The sequence below is a fragment of the Ceratosolen solmsi genome, unplaced genomic scaffold (genome assembly GCF_000503995.2).
Source record: "Ceratosolen solmsi marchali unplaced genomic scaffold, CerSol_1.0 scaffold29, whole genome shotgun sequence".
In the NCBI taxonomy this organism is placed as follows: Eukaryota; Metazoa; Arthropoda; class Insecta; order Hymenoptera; family Agaonidae; genus Ceratosolen; species Ceratosolen solmsi.
In genome coordinates this window covers 3485151-3505248 of record NW_011948417.1, presented here as the reverse complement: position 1 = coordinate 3505248, position 20098 = coordinate 3485151, and the positions used below count along the sequence as shown (strand labels likewise).

The window sequence follows — 20098 nt, the reverse complement described above, 5'->3', positions numbered from 1 at the left end:
GGGGGGGGGGGGGGGGGGGGGGGGGGGGGAGAAAAGTCAGTCAGTCAGTCAGGAGAGTCGGAGCGAGGGAGCGAGATCGTCGAGGGTGGGAGGGAGAACAAAGAAAGACGACAAATACGACACTCTTAAAGCCGTTCGCGAGCAAGTACTTTGACGAGGTGAAATATCATGAAAGAAACTCTACTGGCTACCCATTGCCTGGATAATCAACGACATGGATTAAACCGAACGATGCCGTTAAATTTAACTGCTCATCATTTTGCTTTGCTTTATTCAATTGAACTCCTCACATTTACGATGGATTAAATGGATTACTAAAAACTAACTGCTCGTACAACTGATTATTAACACTCATGTTACTCTTACACTGAATTGTATTACGTATATAAAGATGCTTGCAGTTATATTCTTAAGTTTCATTACAAAGGAAGTCTTACATTAAGATTTATAAATTCAATTCCAAACATTGTTCTTCGAAATGTAAATCTCACGTTAATCTCACAATATTTATCCTCGTAGAACAAAAACAATATATGGAGCGTAGGAAATTGTTAATTATTTTAATCGCAGCAGGACGAGGAGGTGATACAAAAGTACATTTTATAACATATACTGATTACTTAATCAACGTTAAAAATTAAAAAAAAAGAAAAAAAGTACTGTAATCCGACTTATCATTGGCATTGTTATTACAGAGATGTTTTATTAATAAAGGAGTAGAGTAAAGAAGATGCACGAGTTTCACGGGCTCGAGTGCACGTGAGAGAAATGGTAGATGGGTAACGAGGGAAAGGCGGGATTATAAAATAACGACCTCGAGACGAATATGTTTAAGCGATAATAAAGAAACGACAGAGAGACAGACAGCTGAAGCTATCCGCGAAGAGTCGATGATCCTCCTCGGAAGCCTCAAGACCTACGCACTGAAAAAGGAATAAGGAACAAGGCTCCTTTCTAACCAATAACAAGCTTTGAAAGATCGGCGTTTTTGTTGATTTTGAAGCTCGTTAGCTAGCGGATAGGAACGGGCCTTGTTCCTTATTCCTTTTTTCCCGCGAAGGCTGCCGGGTATAACTTTATAGATTATCAATAGCCTCGTAACCTCGACCGATTGATCCGCCTCGCCGCGCTATTTGAACTTGAAAGCGCCACTTTTTCTTTTTCTTTTTCTTTTTCATTTATCCTATAAAAATCATGGATAGAGTGAACTATGAGCGGAACGTACATTCGAGAGAGATAGAGACAGAGATAGAGATACACAGAGAGATACAGAGAGAGAGAGAGAGAGAGAGAGAGAGATAGATAGATAGATAGATAGAGAGAGAGAGGGATGGCTCGCCTGGCTGCTCGTCATTGCTCCCAGACATTTGCTCTTTTGAACTTTGCAGTATACACCATTTCGCTTTTATGCACAATCAATCCGACGCTTCAAAGCTCGTGTTTTCCATCTTTTTTTCTTTTTTTCTTTTTTTTTTTTTGTATTTATTACTACCGATTACATCTTAAACCTCATTGTTAATTATGCATCATCAAATCGTTTGAAAATTACAACTAATTAAGGCTGAAATCATTATTTGCAAATGCATTAACATAGCACATTCCTTTTGACATTTTTCAAATTACCAGCAGCTGATAATATTATTATTATTAGAATTCCAATAAAGGATATCTTATTGCCAATATTGTTTTTTTAATCTTTCGTCTTTTTTTGATAGGGTGTACATTCGATAACGGAGCTTTTATTATTCCAATAATCGGTTAGCTCTGGATTTTTACAAATTCTAAAGAGATATTCGAGGAAATCGGTTAGCGTAAACATCATAACAATGAAGGACATTTAATGTTTCGTGACTTTTGAACGGTAATTATATTACCGACGAATCAATACACACCGAGGAGACGGAAAAGTATCGTTGTGGGGTCGGATAAGACCATAATTTGTACCATCATCGTAGATACTGATTCGTTCATAGACAAGAAAATAGCGCGTACCAAAAACAATATAACGATGTGGATCTCTTGGATCACAACGGCGACCCTCGGAAGGATTTTCACTTCAGCTCACTTAACAATATACACGGTGATTAATGCGAGAGTCGTAAGAAAAAACATTAAACTAGAACTCAAAATGTCGGTCGGCCTGCTCGTTGCCAACTTTTTCGGAACTCTCGACATCTATATGAAGACTTTAATCGAGCTCATTGTCAGGGTGAATCGGGCTCGAGATAATTTCACGGCTTTATCCCAGAAGCCCACTTTATAAAGTCTCTCTGCCTCTTGTATATCTATATGAGCGAGCAGTTCGCGATCGAGTATCCGATCGACTCGCTCCATTTTCCGTCCCCTCCCCCACCACCACCGCCACCACCACACCCTGTTCATTCTCTCTCTCTCTCTCTCTCTCTCTCTCTCTCACTCGCTCGCTCGCTCTATGTTTCTCGCTTTGCGAAGTGTGACGACGATAACGGAGTCTGTAGCCTTGCAAGCGCGACGATGTTGGCTAGCCGCGTGTCGCTCCGTTATACGCACATCCTTATATTTTATGCGTGAGGCTTTATATGTTGTAGGATCCTCGTATTCCTTTTTATCTTCTTTCACTTTTTAATTTTGTTGCCGAGCATGCGTGACTCTTTCCATTGCACTTATCAAACTGTCTTTTCGCTTTTTTCAGGTTCGAGATATACGCAAATATCGCACGATGACGTATGCTTTAAGCCGTTTTTATATAAGCCAAGAAAGTTCTCTCTCTTGTGCGCGTCTTACTTTTAAACCAACACACATGCGCATAAGCGCACGCACTCGCGCACACGCGTATCAGGCTTCAAGTTGACCCGGAAGCATATAACATGGCCTCAGAAATAAAAATACTGGTTTCTTTCAATGTAACGGATAGAAACTTAATACGGTATGTGCAGCATCGCCTTCGTCAATTTCATTCTGAATTTTGGATGGAATGTGTGTATTTTAATAATGATGAACACATTAACACGACTTTATGAACAAGGATTTCTTGACGATAGTGAGGTATCAATTATGATTGTTAGAAATAATTGTATTATTTGATCATAGTCAATTGGCTGATATGATATGTGCCAATAAATATTACCAATAAGCGCATGCAGCAAATAATCCTTTACGCACATGGAATCGAAATCAAATAAATCGAAACACAAAAGAATTCGAAAACAAACATTAGCATTCTACTTCGTTATTTAACGCTACGTACCTAAAACTAATATCGTCGTTCGAATCCATCGAAAAAAACTTTCGATGCAAGGGCATTTGAATCGGATATTTGTAAATATTTGTAATGTAAGGCGCGATTGTTAAGGAAAAGAAGAGAGTAAAAAATCCCTCGTTTGGTTAAAAATTTAAAAGAAAAAAAAAAAAAAAAAAAAATTCTATTCATTATTTCCTTTGTTCTTGATTAAAAAAGAGCTGAATAAACTGTATTTGAGAATAATAGAATGACAACGGTTCTTATCTGATAATTATAAAACCCTAAAGTAAAGTTACTTTCCACGTAATGTCGATACAAATAAAATAAAGATTTCGAATTGATAAGTTTGATTTTAAACAAAGCACACCAACTACTCTGCTTTGAAAATTACAAGCAACCATAAACTAATTCAATAAATTATTTAAATAAAGTTAAGAACAAAATTTTAATTTGCAATTAATATTTTATTAATTAGGAAAACAATATATTTCTATGATTTTGTTAATATGTTGGCTTTGTAATCATTAGAATTTCAATAACACCGACATTATATTGAATTTTTGTTTCGATTAAAAATAAAAAGAAAATAAAGAGAAAAAAAGTCACAAATAAAATTAATCTATATTACTTATAAAATTACTTTATATGCATAAAATTATAATGATAATTTGATATTATGAAAAGGCATAATGGTAAATCATAATAATTATTTGATTGGCAATACAAGTTTAACGATACCTTCTAGTTTACTTAACAAATATTACTTAAATTACAGGAACATAATTGATACTCAACAAATTATAGAATATACAATGAACTTATAATCTCATGTATATCAAAGCAAAATAAATTACAATTATATTGTTTCTGAAACACCTAATTACACATGAGGTTACTACATATCGTTCAAGTTGTATTATAACTTTATATGCCTTAGATTTTAAGTTTATATGAATAACTTCGATAATGCTTATTTATTTCTTTATTTATTAAAAAAAAAAAAGTAAATAAAATTAAAAAAAAATGTGATAGTTTATTCGTCTTCAATATTTATTTAAATATATGTATATATATACTATTAAAATGGATAATAATTGAAATTCAGAATTATTTTTACAGCAGATATTATCACAATAATAATATAATTCGTAAAGTAATTTTTTGTTAATAAAAAAAAAAAGCTCAGCCGCTACTGATAATAACTATCATCCAAAAGTTGTTTCAATTCTTCATCTTTGGTTTGTTTGTTTTTATTCAATCTTATTTACTGAAAGAACTAAAATTATCATTCCGATACCTGCTTCTAGCGTGCTCTACGTTACAACTTCCTTCGGTGTATCGTAAATTATTTCCGTAGCTTCGAGGCATTTTTATTCGATTTAAATCCAGAGGGAATACAATGTCTGATAAGTTAGTTAGAGAACGACATCGTCATCATTAATGCTTCATGAAGTTATGTCATCAACGAACGTCGACATAAACGACATTTTTATGTTAAAGATTGAGGAGACTATGAGCTTCAATGTAATGAATAAACCTTTTTACTTTATAACAAACTTAATTGTGACGCATGCAATTATTATATATATATATATATATATATATATATATATATATATATATATATATATACAACAAAAATAATAACAATATTATTAATAATGATGATGATGATGATAATAATAACACCTTGGTAACACGTGATAAGCAATGCAATTCTAAAATAATACCGTATCCGGAGATATGTCCTGTTGTATACATTTAATTGAAAAACTAATATTTAATTTTTAATAATATTCTATGCCAAAGCGAATCATTAGGAAAGGATCATTTTTATGATACAATAAAGCATTGCAAACAAGCTTCGTTTCAGCAAAGATTAGTTATAAACTATAGTATATTGACTATGGATAGAATATTTTATTCAATCCTCAAAAAATTAAAGTAATTAACAATTATTAAACATGAAATTTACATCTTAATTTAAAAATAAATCATAAATAAATAAATATAAAGTTTTAAAAAGTGAATGTTAAAAATTAATTTTTTACTAAATTTTAGAAAAACTCTTGAGCCAACTCGTAATACTTAATTTCCATTATGAGTATAATCATTTTTCTTACGTTGTAACTACCTGTACCATAATATTTCTTTAATTTAGCGAATGCCTTTACATTTGCTTGAAAAAAAACAAATAAATAAATAAATAAATAAATAAATAAATAAAATAATAAAACTTCAACATTTTTTACCATAAAAATATTTGCTTAACTAATAATAAAGTTTTCCATTGGTATAATGATAAATCATTGAAAGAAAATTTCGTTTTCTCGCAATTTTTACCAGATATATAATCTACGTATTAAAACAATAAATTATTTGTAAAAATATTGAAATAACAAACATAAAATAACTAAATTCTAAGACTTTTCTTTTTAAAGTTTTATTAGCATTAAATCCATCTAATGTATGATAAATTTCACTTTTAAAGTTTATATGTCAAGGTAAATTCTCTTATAAAATTATAAAATGACATGTAATAATGAATACCTAATCCAGATAAATAGAATTTTTTCGTAATGTGGAAATGGAAATTTTTTACTGATTAATAAATACACATTTTTAATTATTATTTTACTTCAAGATAATTAAACTTTAAAGTTATTTTAGCGTCATTCGCTAATCTTACAAATTTCATCAAAGAAAATTGCAAAACTTTTTATTATATACATTTCATAAAAGAATTTGTTCTCTGAATACAGAGGTTACATTCGTATAAGTAATAACACAAATGTGAGTTAGCGACACGCGCACAAGGTAAACGTCTGGTAAGAAGATTGGTGAGTTGATTTGCGACAAGGTTATTTTTTTTTTTTTTTTTAGCTTAACATTTTTACATATTATGGTAATGATCAGAAATGGTATAGTATAGTAAATTGCAAATTAAAATATTGACATTTTTATCGCTTTAGAATAATAAATTTTAGCATGTTGTACGTTGATTTGAAAAATATACAGGGATTCTCATATAGATTGGGATGTACTTCAACAGGAATATAATATACAAAAGCTTTTACATTAATAAAAAGAAAGTGAGAAATTGGTATTATTATTATGAAACGTTATTCTCAGAATCCCTTCAACTGGCTTTACGAATCATTAATTGAATATGAAAACATTAATTCTTGGTATTTTGTGCAATTAGCCTCGATTCATTAGCTAAATTATATTACTTGGGAAAGGATTTAGAAGCTTTTAAATTTCCGATGTATTCGCAGTACATTGAATAGACGTCATTAGGCACCTGAAATTTATCAATTCCCAACAAAATCTTTAAAATGCTAGGCCACATATTAAATTAATGAGACGATATTTCTTATTTCTGTCAAATTTATATTACTGTATGACATGTATGACATCTATGTCAATAAAGCTTGGTAACTATAATTTATAATATATATATATATATATATATATATATATATATATATATACGTAATTATATGTCATTAGATAGATACGGTTAATCATTAAAATTGATTGTAAAATTCAATATTTGAAATATTATTATATAATATGTATACAAATGGTACGTAATATTTTTATAAATGTGACTCGCCTAAATAACCGACAAAGCATTATCTCTACTAGAAAAGCGTTCTGATAATACAAACAATAATATAATAAAAATATGATAATATATATAAAAATAAAAACTTTTTTTTAATAAGACTTAAAAAAATTTATTTTTATTTTTTTTTGTTCTTTTTTGTTCTTTTTTGTTTATTTGTTTAACATAATTATATCAAGTTTTTATTGTTCAAAATTTTTTTCCATTACTTCATATTCGTACGGATTGCATAGTTGTAAATTTAGGTTCAATTTAATTGATATGATCATTCGTCTATCAAAATAGTATATATATATTATATAAACGAGTAACTTCGTTTTATTCTGTATTTTAAAATAAAAATCGAAAATTTGTGAATTACGGTAAGGCAATGGAAATTAAAAAGAAACAAGATAAAATGGTGAATATAGCAAAACTTTGGAGCATCGCATTTCATAATTAACGAATTCGAAAATTCGTTACGATTTCGCGTGCAGCTTGATAAACATGTTTTTGCGTTTTCATAACATCGGTAGCAACTTTTTATACGTTTTAAATTTAGGTAAAAATAACAGGTTTCGCTGAATCTATGTTACTTAATTTAATTTAACGGCTTGAAATGCTTGCTCGACATAAAAAAAAATATCATTAAAATGTCGACTAGATCGAAATGATTTTCCTTCTATGTAAGTGTGGTTTAATCAAAATGATTGTAAGTAACGAGGGACCGACTAAACGATTAATAAGAAAATAAAAATAATCCAAAAATGGTGCATCGCCTGGTCTCTGGTCCAAAACTTATCATAACACGTGTGACATAACAAACGATTATCAATTTGTAACGGAATACATTAAATTACATTGATAAGCCAACCTTTTATCGGGTAAATCATTAATGTATTGAAATTAACGCTCGGGCGCACTCGGCGAGTATCGTAATTAATAAAAAAGGACGGACTTGCATCGAGCTTACACGGATGCTTAAACAAGAAATATAAAGTCGCGCGAAACCACGATTATAATGCTGTAATATTACCTACGAGAGAAAGTCACATAATGTCCAATGGTTGGAATTAAATTTGCCAAGACGATTACAAATAATAGGCAACGGGAGCGCAGCATCGTTTTAAGCATTATTTTGCGCAATCGTTAGTAGCGAAGCACAATGTACAGTCAAAAGGTATGGTCGGCCGGCTCGAATCTTGGACTGCAGCCACTCGCTCCAGTCCCCCAAGGTCGGCGAGACGACGAGGGTCGAATCGAAAAAAGGGGGGTTACCTCCCACCCCGTCCGTCCGTCCGTCCGTCCTTCCTTCCTTCCGTCGTTCTATCGTTCCGAGACGGCGTTAGGCGTTTAACGGCAGGCCCCCTGCGACGTCCAAGAATATCCGATTACCAGGCGGAAACGCGATCGTCCACGGCTTCGAGCGCTCGTACTGCCGAGCCGCGGATAATGGACGATTGGTCGTCGTGGGGCGGGAGCGGGCCCGGGAGGATGGCAGTCCGTTTTTGCACACGACGAGCTTTTGCGTAACGATTACGAAAGCGGCCGATCGACGCCGCCGCCACCTCTCCCCATGGCCCGCCGCGCCCACTACCCGTTATCGCGCCGTCGTCGCTTTTTACGGCGAGCTTTCCGGATGCGCGGGTACTAACGGACCGCGAGGCACGTGGCAGCGGAACGCGACACCAAGCCAATTTGCGAGCTGCGTCGCACGCATAAATAGCGCGAGCTTGGCCAAACGCCTTGGTGGTGGTGGTGGTGGTGGTGGTGGTGGTGGTGGAGGAGCGGGAGCATGGCTGTGTGTTTGCAAAGGTGAAACACGGCCGAGGGCGGGTCAGGGAGTCAGCATCGACCAGTCGGTGCCAGCCAGGGTCGAGTGGAACTGCGGTCTAGAGAAATCGTGCGAGTAAAAAGTTACAGGATAAATCGGGAGGATCGTTCAACCTGCCCCATTTTCCTCCTCCTCCCTTAGTTAGTCTCCACTCGGGGGTTCTCATGCTCGGTTCCTCGGCGGATAAACTTTTCATCCGGATACTATTCGAGGAATAGCCGAGAGCAAGAACTAGTTGTACGTCCGGACGGAGCAACGGTAATGGATGCCGCCGATCGCCGTCATTTCCCACTTTCCTTCCTTTCATCGTTGTTGTCGCTCAGTTTTTTTTTTTTTTTTTTCACGTCAGTCTATCCCTTGGAGCGAACGCGGGTGACGGTCTCTTGTCACTTCTGTTGTTACTCGTGCATTACGCGAGAATTACGTCCCGATGATGCGTGACGTTTCACTGTCGAGGAACACGTTTCCACTGGGGTCGTATCCTTTGTTGTGCGCGTAGTTCCCGTGATTACGAGGCAACTCCTGACTAATGTCTTGGCAAGCGAATTACCATCGTTCGGGAGATAATTGTAACATATATATATATATATGTATAAGGATCGTACTTGAACCTAATCTGCCGATATGATAAATGATGATAAAGCGTCATTGAGGCCGTTGACTATTTAACGTTGCGAAAACAGTCGTAAAGCATTACCGCTCGCGTGAGATATATATAATATATATATATATATATATATATATATATATATATATATATATATATATATATGTATAAGGATCGTACTTGAACCTAATCTGCCGATATGATAAATGATGATAAAGCGTCATTGAGGCCGTTGACTATTTAACGTTGCGAAAACAGTCGTAAAGCATTAAAACTTCTATTATGAAAATATTACGGCCAAGTTTATGTAAATATACTTGGGCTTATTTGTTTTACCGAGTCGCACCATTACTTTTTCCCTCCTCGCGTAATCCAGGTACTAGGTGCATCGATGTTTACGGTAAGCTTACGATCTAGAAGTTCACTGATAAAAAACGATAATATGAGATATACGGAAAGGCTCGACTAATAAATGTATTACGGATTGTTTTTTTTTCTTTTAGAAGTCATTTAACAACTGCTTTGACAATAGTTATCAATGACGACGCCAATCATACGTTTTTCGCGATTTAAATATTTGTCGAGCATTATCAACCAGCAGTCGATAAGTTTTCTAAAAACGCCATTTAAACGTTCCTGATCAATCCAATGAAATTATTTATTTAATCGCTTAAACATACGTAACTCTATTATTACAATGGAATAGACTACCTGTTTCATCGCTATTGCTTTAGGCCATTTTTCTTATCAAAGTGTCGACGAGCTGTGAATTTTTTGAACTTACAAAACGCAGATTGGAACGTTTTGTTATCGAGTTATTATTTATTATAAAATAAAATAGTTGAATATGATCAAATAGCTGCTATTAAACGAAGAAGATGAAGAGGCGGAGGAGGAGGAGGAGGAGGAGGAGGAGGAAGAGGAGGAGGAATAGGAGGATGAGGAAGAGAAGGATGAGAAAGAAAGAATAACAGCTTTATCGTGTCATTTATCGTGAAATGAATATATTTATCGTATACATATAAATGGCTAGGAGTAATACGATCAATGTCGATTAGGAGCCGTGGGTATTTAACGGTGGCTAAAAAAAATTCCATTGCGTTCGAATTCTTTTCTTTTTTCTTTTTTGTTTTGTAATTAGGGCCCGCTGGAAGCCTTGAAAAGTCGGTGAAGCTGCAAAGCACAATATGCAACGATACGAGGCAAATAATCGCCGAGTATTTAAAATTCGAAGGTACAAGTGCTCCCATTCTTAAAAAAGAAATGGCACGACACCAACCTCGAATTCCCCGTATCTATTTTACTTAGAAAATGATCGACCCGACAACGGCATTCCCATTCATTCCTCGCCTTATCATCGTTATATACGCTATAAACACTGCCCCCACCGCGGAGATCCACTTCACCGAATAGATTTTCGTAATCGCATTCTAGCGGCATCCTGCTTCTCAAATTATTCCGACAAACCAGCGGAGCTTTCGCCCTATCTAATCCAACGCCAATCCACCAAACGCAGACGAATAGCAGGAAGCGAGGAGAAGCTCCCTAATCCCCTCCCCCACTCCCAAGCCGCTCGAGATGAGCGGGTTTAACGCTCGCGATTGGCATGTGGTCGTAATAAGCATGTGCTGTTTAAGCGAATAAAGAGACGCCTGGGATAAAGGGAAAAAGCGAGGAGCCAAAATGTATGTTAATGAAGCCGGCCTACCTTCGGCGCAGCTCGCGAGGAATTTGCCGTTGCTGGAGAAGTCCATGTCGAGGATCGGCCCCGTGTGTCCCTTAAGCGCCCCGACCATCCAGGAGTGCGTGAACTCCTGCTGGGGCTTCCGGCGCTTCTTACTCTTGGCTTGACGTTTGCTGATACCACCAGCGGATTGCTGGCTCACCTCGCGCTGTTCGTTCTGCTTCTTCTCGCTCGTATCTGCAACATCTGGCCAAGGACAACCGTATGTTATTGCAATCATAGGTGAAATCGAGTACATTATAAGGTAAGCCTAATCGAAGCCCTCGATTACGGCTTCATTGGGGCGGGGATGGATTAGGAGCGCCAATAAGCCTTATCATCGCTGAGGCTTCGAGACACTTTTGACATTTAATCGGCGAATTGGAATCGCGCGTGCGCGGACTCCGCGAGAGTCGTTCAATTTCTCTTATTCGCTCTCGATCGTCATTGTTTTTGCGAATGGCCGCTATGCCTGGAGAACGTAAGACTAAGTCAAAGCTGGAAATTTATTGGCTTCGATTAAACGAAACGTCTCGCGTATTTCATGCCGAGATTCACGAAAAAGTTGAGTTTGCATAATTCGAAATGTATAATCAGCCACAATTGTACTTAACGTCATTGGCAATTGCCGCACTCTCGACAAGCACATCGCTAATTCTTTCACGTAACGCTCCACAAGCCACTGAATCTTTAACTCTTCATAATCCAGCCGAACGAGCATTTTAAATTTAAATAAATAATAAATTACAACACTCTTACGTAATATTCAACGTCCTCTTATATTACAATCAGCAAGAGCGAGCTTGTAATTTTTAACTTTTCTCTCTCTCTCTCTCTCTCTCTCTCTCTCTCTCTTAACGCCTTTGGAAAAATTATAAAGATAAAAAGCATTACAATATACCATAAACAGACTGGCAAATGTATTTTTAGCATACTATACTATATATTTATTTAAATTATTTCGAGCGATACCATTACGATGCAAATGTATTCAATCACGTTGACATTATCGAGAGAGCGTATTCGCTATCCTCATTCGATATATATTTATTTGCACAAATTACAAAAGTAGATTGCTTTTAATGGTAATTCTTAATTCTACTAATAATGGTTGCGTAGCTCTTGAGATAACAACACTGACCGAACCAACTTCCATAAACTTTATTATACAATGACGCGAAAAACTGCTTTACATAAAAATACAAAATTATTCTAAAAACAAAAAAAGGCACATATAGCTGCTCATATACCCAAACTTGAGCCGTCTATACAATTAAACAAAATAGACATTTCATTTCATCGATGTATCTTTCATCATTCTCGGAAATAATTGCACAAACGATAAATAAATAGCTTTGAGAATAAAGCTTGAGGCTCGAACATTCGGTTTGCAATTGTTGTAATTCTATTTGACGATAGCAGCTAAAGATTATAAAATTCTAAAACAGTGTAAAATTAATTTACATTGATTAAAGTTAGTAATCTCAATTACCTCGAGCAATATTTCACATGGCAACATTTTATGTTTTCGTTATAAAAAAAAAAAAAAAAAAAAAAAAAAAAAAACAACAAAAATAAAATAAAAAAAAAGATCATGTATTCACGTTACGTTGATCCCAAAGTTATAAATAGTAACGGAAGCAAACCCTCCTACAACGTGGCTTGTAATCATTAATGACGAGAACGTGCAACAATGCCAAAAACAAGTCATTTTCAATAAAATAAACATCGGTGCAAACGCGCGACGATCGATTTTTAATTCTAATCGACGTCTCTCTTTGAGCGGATCCTGCACGCGTACGAAACGATAAACCGGGCGAACGTTTCAAGCGAGTTTGTTTATTGCATTCGCCCCCGCCCATCCACCGGACGAACCCTTTGCAATGGGTCGCCCACACGCGTTCCCTGGAATTTCCAAAATAGCCTAACTGTTTTCTAACTATTCACTCCGTCTCCCGGAGCTTGCGACTTCAAAATGTTCCACACATGCCTGAAGATTGAATTCCTCTGCATCTCACTCTCCACTCTCTCGAGCGTCATACACTCACTCAACTTGTGTACTTTTTCCAAAATATATTTATTGCATATATTCATTGCATCCTCCTTACCTATGATATTTTCTTAACTTATTAAGTATCTTGATTCGAAGCCTATTTATACGAATATTGTTTCCACCGAAACAACTTCTGGTCGCCACTTTTATTATAAAAAGTATAATAGAAAAAAATATATATATAAAAAAAAGGATCGATTGTACAAAATTAAAAAAGAATTAGGATAAAGATCGTTGTTTGTGTCCCCGGTAATCAATAATCTTTGCGAGAAATTGAAATACTGAGAAGTGGAAATTGCGCGTAAGTAGACGGATTATACGTTTATTTTATACTGTCGCCCTAAATAAATACCATGTAATGGAAAACTTAATGAAAATTATATAAAGAAAAGATTAAGAAAAAAAGAGATAATAACGAATTGCTGTTAAATTCTTAAATATTAACTTCAAAACGTAAAGAAAAAAATTTTTTTCAAGTTTTTCAAATAAAGCAACTTTTATGATTATTGAGATAAAATATTAATTTTGCTTGTTGTGTTTTGTTTGTTTGTTTGTTTGTTTGTTCGTTAGCATTCAACTTAATTAAGTACATTGCTAATTAATTAACGTTCGCATGGCTATTTCAAAGTTAATAAAATCTTAAGAGGTCATGGGATATTGAAACCATCGACAAGTTGAAGCTTTTTCTTACATTCACTGCTTCATCATTATCGTTCGACAACGAATCTGTATTATACCCGCGGTTATTTAGATTATTGGCTTTTTATTATTCCCGGAAGGTTTTGATCTATAAAATTTTTAGAGCGAGGACTGTTAAAAATTTTAAGCATCGTTTTTACAAAGTACTGTCAATGTACTTTCAGTTTGTTGGATCATCAGGTAGGTGTGTGGTTCATTAGCATCGGTAAAAATTACGATTTTCTCTCCATTGATTTTGAAAATTTAGTTGTGTAAAATGAGCCATTTGCGCTAGTTGTCGTTTCAAGTGACCAAATGCTATTTTCACTTAATTTATTCTACAATTGAAATAGTTTTGGTATTTCGATTAACCAGAACAATACGTGGAAGAATTACCGTTATTTAGCAATGGAATTCTAAAGTAATTATATACACTATTGTTGAATTAAATTATTTCGGCAAATCACTAGCACGCAAAATCAATAGCATGGGACATTAATTGTATTACATTAAATATTACAGATTTGTGTTATTTGTACTAAAACATTACTTGGCCATAATTCCGAAAGAAAATACCGTAACGATAACGAATAGTATTTGTTGGTAGACTACAATTGATAACGACGGTAAACAACGGATTTGTAATATTTATTGCAAATATAGGAAAATGATATCTCATTATCATAATCATGAATAATGAAGATTCTCTAAACAAAAATGTTTCTCTTTTAGGTATCAACGTAAAAGCAGAAAATATCCTACTATTTTCTAAAGTAAAAACGAAGGATTATACGGTAATCCCACGAGCGCGCATTTAGGCATAAAGTAAAAATAATTGTACAGCGCTTTCATTAAAAATAAATGCTCGGAAGTAGTCAGACGACTGTACAAACAAACAATATAAATGCGCTTCATCCTTGAGAGTTGAAAAAGCGAGTAGCGGCCCAGTTTATAAGATACCACTCAAAATATTCTCTATGAGCAAAAATCCCCCCCCCCACCACCACCACCACCACCACCACGCACAAATCAACAACCACCAAAAATATTCAAACGGTATAAGTAATTCGCGTCTTATTGATATAGAAAAATTTTAAACAATATAGTACGATAAATCAATAAGTACAATCTACACAATTAATTGGCACATTAACCATTGGCTCAAGAAGCGCGAGCACCTGACAAATTTCATTCGAAATTCAATAAGAATTTAAATAAGGAATGGAATATTTATAAGAATATGTATAAGAATGGAAATATTTGCGTCGATTTGGGCCGGCAATTCGAGAGTCGCCGATTACGCACCGCGTCAGCCCCGATATCCGAGGGAGCTTCGCCTTGTCGGAAAAGCAAGGATAAGTGCTTTTTCGCACATTCGACTTCCTATTCCATGCCTGGCGAAAATACCGCGACCGCGCACATACTTAAACGACCTTGGATATTAATATTCCAGAAGGCGAAGGCGCGTCGCCGCCTCAAGGATCTCCGATTGCGTGCCTCTTCGTTATTTGAGTGGTTGAGGCGAGTCCGGTGGCGTTTTACCGGAACGATTCTCCGGAGAGATCATCGTCGGTCACATAGTCGATCATAGTCGAGTGAGTAAACGCAGCTAAATGCCAACGATCGTTGCCAAGCATAAGAGTTGCAATAATTAACTCGTTGATTAGTGGCCAAATGTCCATGTACGAGCTCACTTTGATTTGCGCTTGAAAACAAGTTTTACCGAATAAACCGGCTGCCCGGCTTTCCGCGTTAGTTCAATTATAATATTGCGAGTAAATTAGTTGCGGCTAGCGGAATAGTAATAACTTTTATCAGCCTACCTACTAACCGAGTATTTCCCGTCCGATGATAAAATTATTATTTCAATACAACTAGCGTTCTAGAGAGTTGTACTGGATGCACGAGGGACGATACTTTAGCAAATACGCAAATAAATCGTAAGGAGTTGCATGTGCGATGTAAAATCAACGAGTGAGGTGAATTTTTACGAAATGAGAAAAGACATTACACGTATTATTACCTTAAGATGCAATCTTCCTAATTTTTTTTTTCTTTTCTTTTCTTTTCTTTTCTTTTCTTTTCTTCATGGAATAATAGCTTGTTTTACCACGTAATACTGCAATGCAAACCACTATGAATTCTCAAATATTAATTCAAATATAATTATGATTTTAGCACAAAAAGTGATATAAAAATAATAATAAATAACGATAAATAATGAAAAATAATTAAAAGGACAACATTAACTACGCACTAAAATTGTTGAAGATGCAGCACTTTATGAAAGCGTCCGTTTCGTCGGGTCAATTTCCCATTATTGGGAATGTGCATTCCGTATTTCGAAAGGACCTTTTACCTTGGAAAGGACGTTAGCCCCACCCTTAAAACTATTGCAGGACCCAAGCGTGCCCACCACCCCCCCCCCTTTTTAAACTCCTTTAAATATCGACCATATTCACGTAAGGTTAGTATGGAAAATCGCTTAAAATGCTATAATTGTTATTTGGAAAGGAGATATATATTTTTATCGATCGAAGGAGCAATTTCTTAAATTAATGGACGACGAAAATTTCTATAGCTTACAATGAAAATATTATATTACAATCTAAATAATTTATGAGTAACGTCAACATTATCATGTGCCCACATTATTATGCTGAATATATTGCAATTGGTATCCCAGTATTTATTGTTTTAAACAATGTCCGAAAGCAGGTATAAAAGTGCTTGTCACGATTAAAAATATTATTATTTTTACTTATTCAATTGTAATTTATAAGGAATTGCTTACAATATGTGAAATTGCATAGCGTGAAATAGACTTTACAAAAGATAAGTTGTTCCTATTATACTTTTCTGCAAATTGTCTTTCCTTCCATACGCCAATACTACTATTGCGTTATGTATATGCATTTGCATTTGCTATGATGTGCGCACGAATACTTAGTCAGCCTAAGAGGATAATGCGTAATCCTTTATGCATAATATGACTTTCCGAGGACGGGCTTTATAATAAATTTAAACAATTTTTTCTTATTTTGATTTCTTAAAATTATTTATTGAAACGAAAATATTAGTGCTAAATAATATCAGAATAAAGTTTATTGTTATTCTATATTAAATACTGCATGGAATTCCAATGATATTAAGCATTCAATGATTCAAATTTCTATTTAAAAGGAGCCATATTGGGCACTTACTCGTCATTTATTTGGACTGATTTTAAATTATTCAAGTAATATTGTATTATTGTATAAAAACACTTGCATATATATATATATATATATATATATATATATAATTAATTCAATCAAATGAATACAATAAAAGAAATTTCTTTCTTTAGAGCATTGAATTTTTAAGACAAATATTATTTTAATTAAATCGCAAACAGTTGATAACATTTAAACATATATTACTTTTAAAACACGAAATTAAATAATGTAATTACTTATCGTGAAACCGATGGTTATTTATTTTACTTGACCACATTACCGGTAAAATCATATCTACCAACCGAAAATAAAATTTTGGTTTCGTAACAAACATCAAGATATAGCAGTTGAAAGTATTTTGTGAATTTTTTTTATTTTAGTGTAAAGTAATTTATTTGATTAAATTGTATTTTAATAACCTTTGTCTCTGTCTGTCTGTCTGTCTGTCTGTCTGTCTGTCTGTTTGTCTCTCTCTCTCTCTCTCTCTCTCTCTCTCTCTCTCTCTCTGTGTGCGTGCGTGTGTGTGTGTGCGCGTGTGTGTCAGCGCGTGCACGCGCGTGCATAAAATAATTTCAAACGCTATAAGGTATTGGAAAAAATAGTCGAAATAATAATCCGGTATTATTCTGAGATAATGACAAAATGTTCATTGAATACTTTGTCAATGATAACGATCGTAAATGAAAAGGGGAAAAAAAATAAGAAAAAAAAAGTCTTCTTAAAGACAACTTACAGCATTATAAAGATTTATAAATAGAAGTGTAATGAAAACAAAACAAAACAGAACAAAACAAAAAATGAAATTTGTCGATCGATATTTTTAATCATTGCAGATGCACACTTACAATGAGCAACTGAAGCAATAAAATATCTCTTTCGTAAATTCGTACTCAAATAATCTACCATATGTTAAAAATCTGATTTTATAATATTCGGTAGATGGAAAGATAAAAGGAAACAGATATGTGTCACGCCCTTGACAGTTGGCTTATTTTAAGAGATTTTCAGTCTCTTGTATATATTTCGGCGTAACGAATAACGAGGAGTCATTTGCCGATCGATTAAAAGAGATTTTTTTTTTTTTTTTTTTTTAACATAAAATGAAAACTCTTAAAAACATTATCTCAATAATGAATTATTATTAAAAAACACTTCGGTTAATAAATCCATCTCATTTAAGCAGACAATCGTTCGATATCGATATTTTTAATATTTCGAAACACATCTCTTCTCCGCCATTACGTATTGCAAAGCTTTGTTTATACAAAATTTAATCGAAAACTCACATGCTAATAATGTTTATTCGGCCGACTACTCCTTAACGTCTTATTCACTGTAATTATTCGTATAATTTCTACGTATTTGCAAATTGTTTGAGCATTATATTAAACTTATTAATGCTCGGTCGACGCTAATTATATGGAGAAACATTGTTGATTGTAAACAATGAAGAAATGCGACTTAAAGCAAGAAGTCTTAGAAATGGAGAGTAATAAGTCAAGAAAATAATGTGCTTGATGAGTGAAGTCAATGATACTTAGTTGTGCGAATAAATGGGATTTAGAATCGTCATTACAATGCGCTGACATCGTTTCGAGCCGACTGGGAAAAAGGCCCGTTGAACTCTTATGACAAACCAGATTTGTTAATTGTGCCTTGGTTAATTTTATAAATTGCTCATAGTATCGACGTATTTGTCGATTGTTTGAAAAAAAAAAAAAATAATAAAAAATAATAATAATAATAAATAATATTAAAATATCTTATAGGTCGATATAATTTGTAAATATTTTGATTTACAAGCACTCGTTATTGTGTTCCGGTGATGCGTGCAGGATGTTTGCAACATTTTTCTTTTATCTTTTTTTTATTATTTCGTTGTTTTGTCGATAAAATTCAATTGCGTAGAAACGCATATTTACCCAATTGCCATTCACATTTAATCACTCATTGCTATTATTGCATTAATGCTTGATCAAGTCTTATTTTATGGATGGGTATACGAACGCAATTTCATTTACCAAATATAATTATCGAGCCCATCGACCTTTCATGCCCAAGTTCATCAGTCCATTACGATACAATTATTTGTTTATCTCATTCCAATAAGATAAGCAAGCTCGGTGTTCGCAAATCCTTTTTATTATCGCACATACACGAGTCTTGCTTCGCTTTAACAATACAAGCGTGCACGTGCGCGGGTACGCACGTCTAGTCACGTATTGTTGGGCACACGCGTTCAACCCATGAAAAAGCTGTAGCAGCGCAACCGTCAACAACTACACTTTTCCAGTTCCAGATTAAAACCCTTCAACTGTGCGAATTACTTCCAGTAGAATACATTCTTTCGCCGTTTAATATTATTACTATTATTACTATTATTACTATTATTACTATTATTACTATTATTACTTATTATTTATTATTATTTATTGCTATATAATAATGAAGTCTTTAAAAAATTTTCTCTAACACTTGTAAAATAAAGATGGATTGGTAATTTGTAAATCACCGTGATGTTTTTTAATGAAACAAGTGAGATTTTCCAACTTAAAGGTGCGATATTTTCATAAAGTAACATTCAAATGTTAACAAATGAATGCTATCGTCTTAGACGATTGATACGTTTTTACAAAATAACGAATACATTAGGCCCAAAAAACATAATTTCTTATAATATTTTAAATGTCAATTACAAATAAAATTATTGTAATTCATTGCACTATACTTTTTGCGTACACATGCACTGTCGCGTAAGCTCCGAGCGTCTGCTGCGAGCGCTGTGTAAGTGTAGTTGCGAACAGAAAGAAATACAATTATTATGCATACTTCGAATGATAACATTTTAACTTCTTATCTTTATATAAGCATTCTATACTATCTACTTTACATAATACAATTCATAGTTTTTTAAGATAAAATTAAATATCTCATATGTGTATCATGGGAGCGCGCGGTTAAATATAAACGTAATACGAATGTTGTTTTTTTTTCTTTTTCTAAAAAATAATGAGGCAGCATCTCATAAAATAAAAGAAAGAAAATCTTTTTTTTAACAAGTTATTTAACGTACCATTATATAAACTTTTGACTATAAAGTTTTTAATAGTTGGCGGCGTCATGTTATCTAGTGGTAATAAAGTTTTAGTAATTTA

At 34.0% G+C, this 20098-nt stretch overlaps 1 protein-coding gene across 1 annotated transcript in view; it reads right to left on the bottom strand.

Annotated features, from left to right (window-relative positions):
• mRNA-cap (RNA guanylyltransferase and 5'-phosphatase mRNA capping enzyme) overlaps window positions 1-20098 on the bottom strand; it is a 68472-nt gene that overhangs the window by 43115 nt on the left and 5259 nt on the right. The window contains exon 2 of the mRNA XM_011496307.1: window positions 10980-11201. Within this exon, the coding sequence (XP_011494609.1) occupies window positions 10980-11201 (222 nt within the window). The remainder of the gene's footprint in view (window positions 1-10979; window positions 11202-20098) is intronic.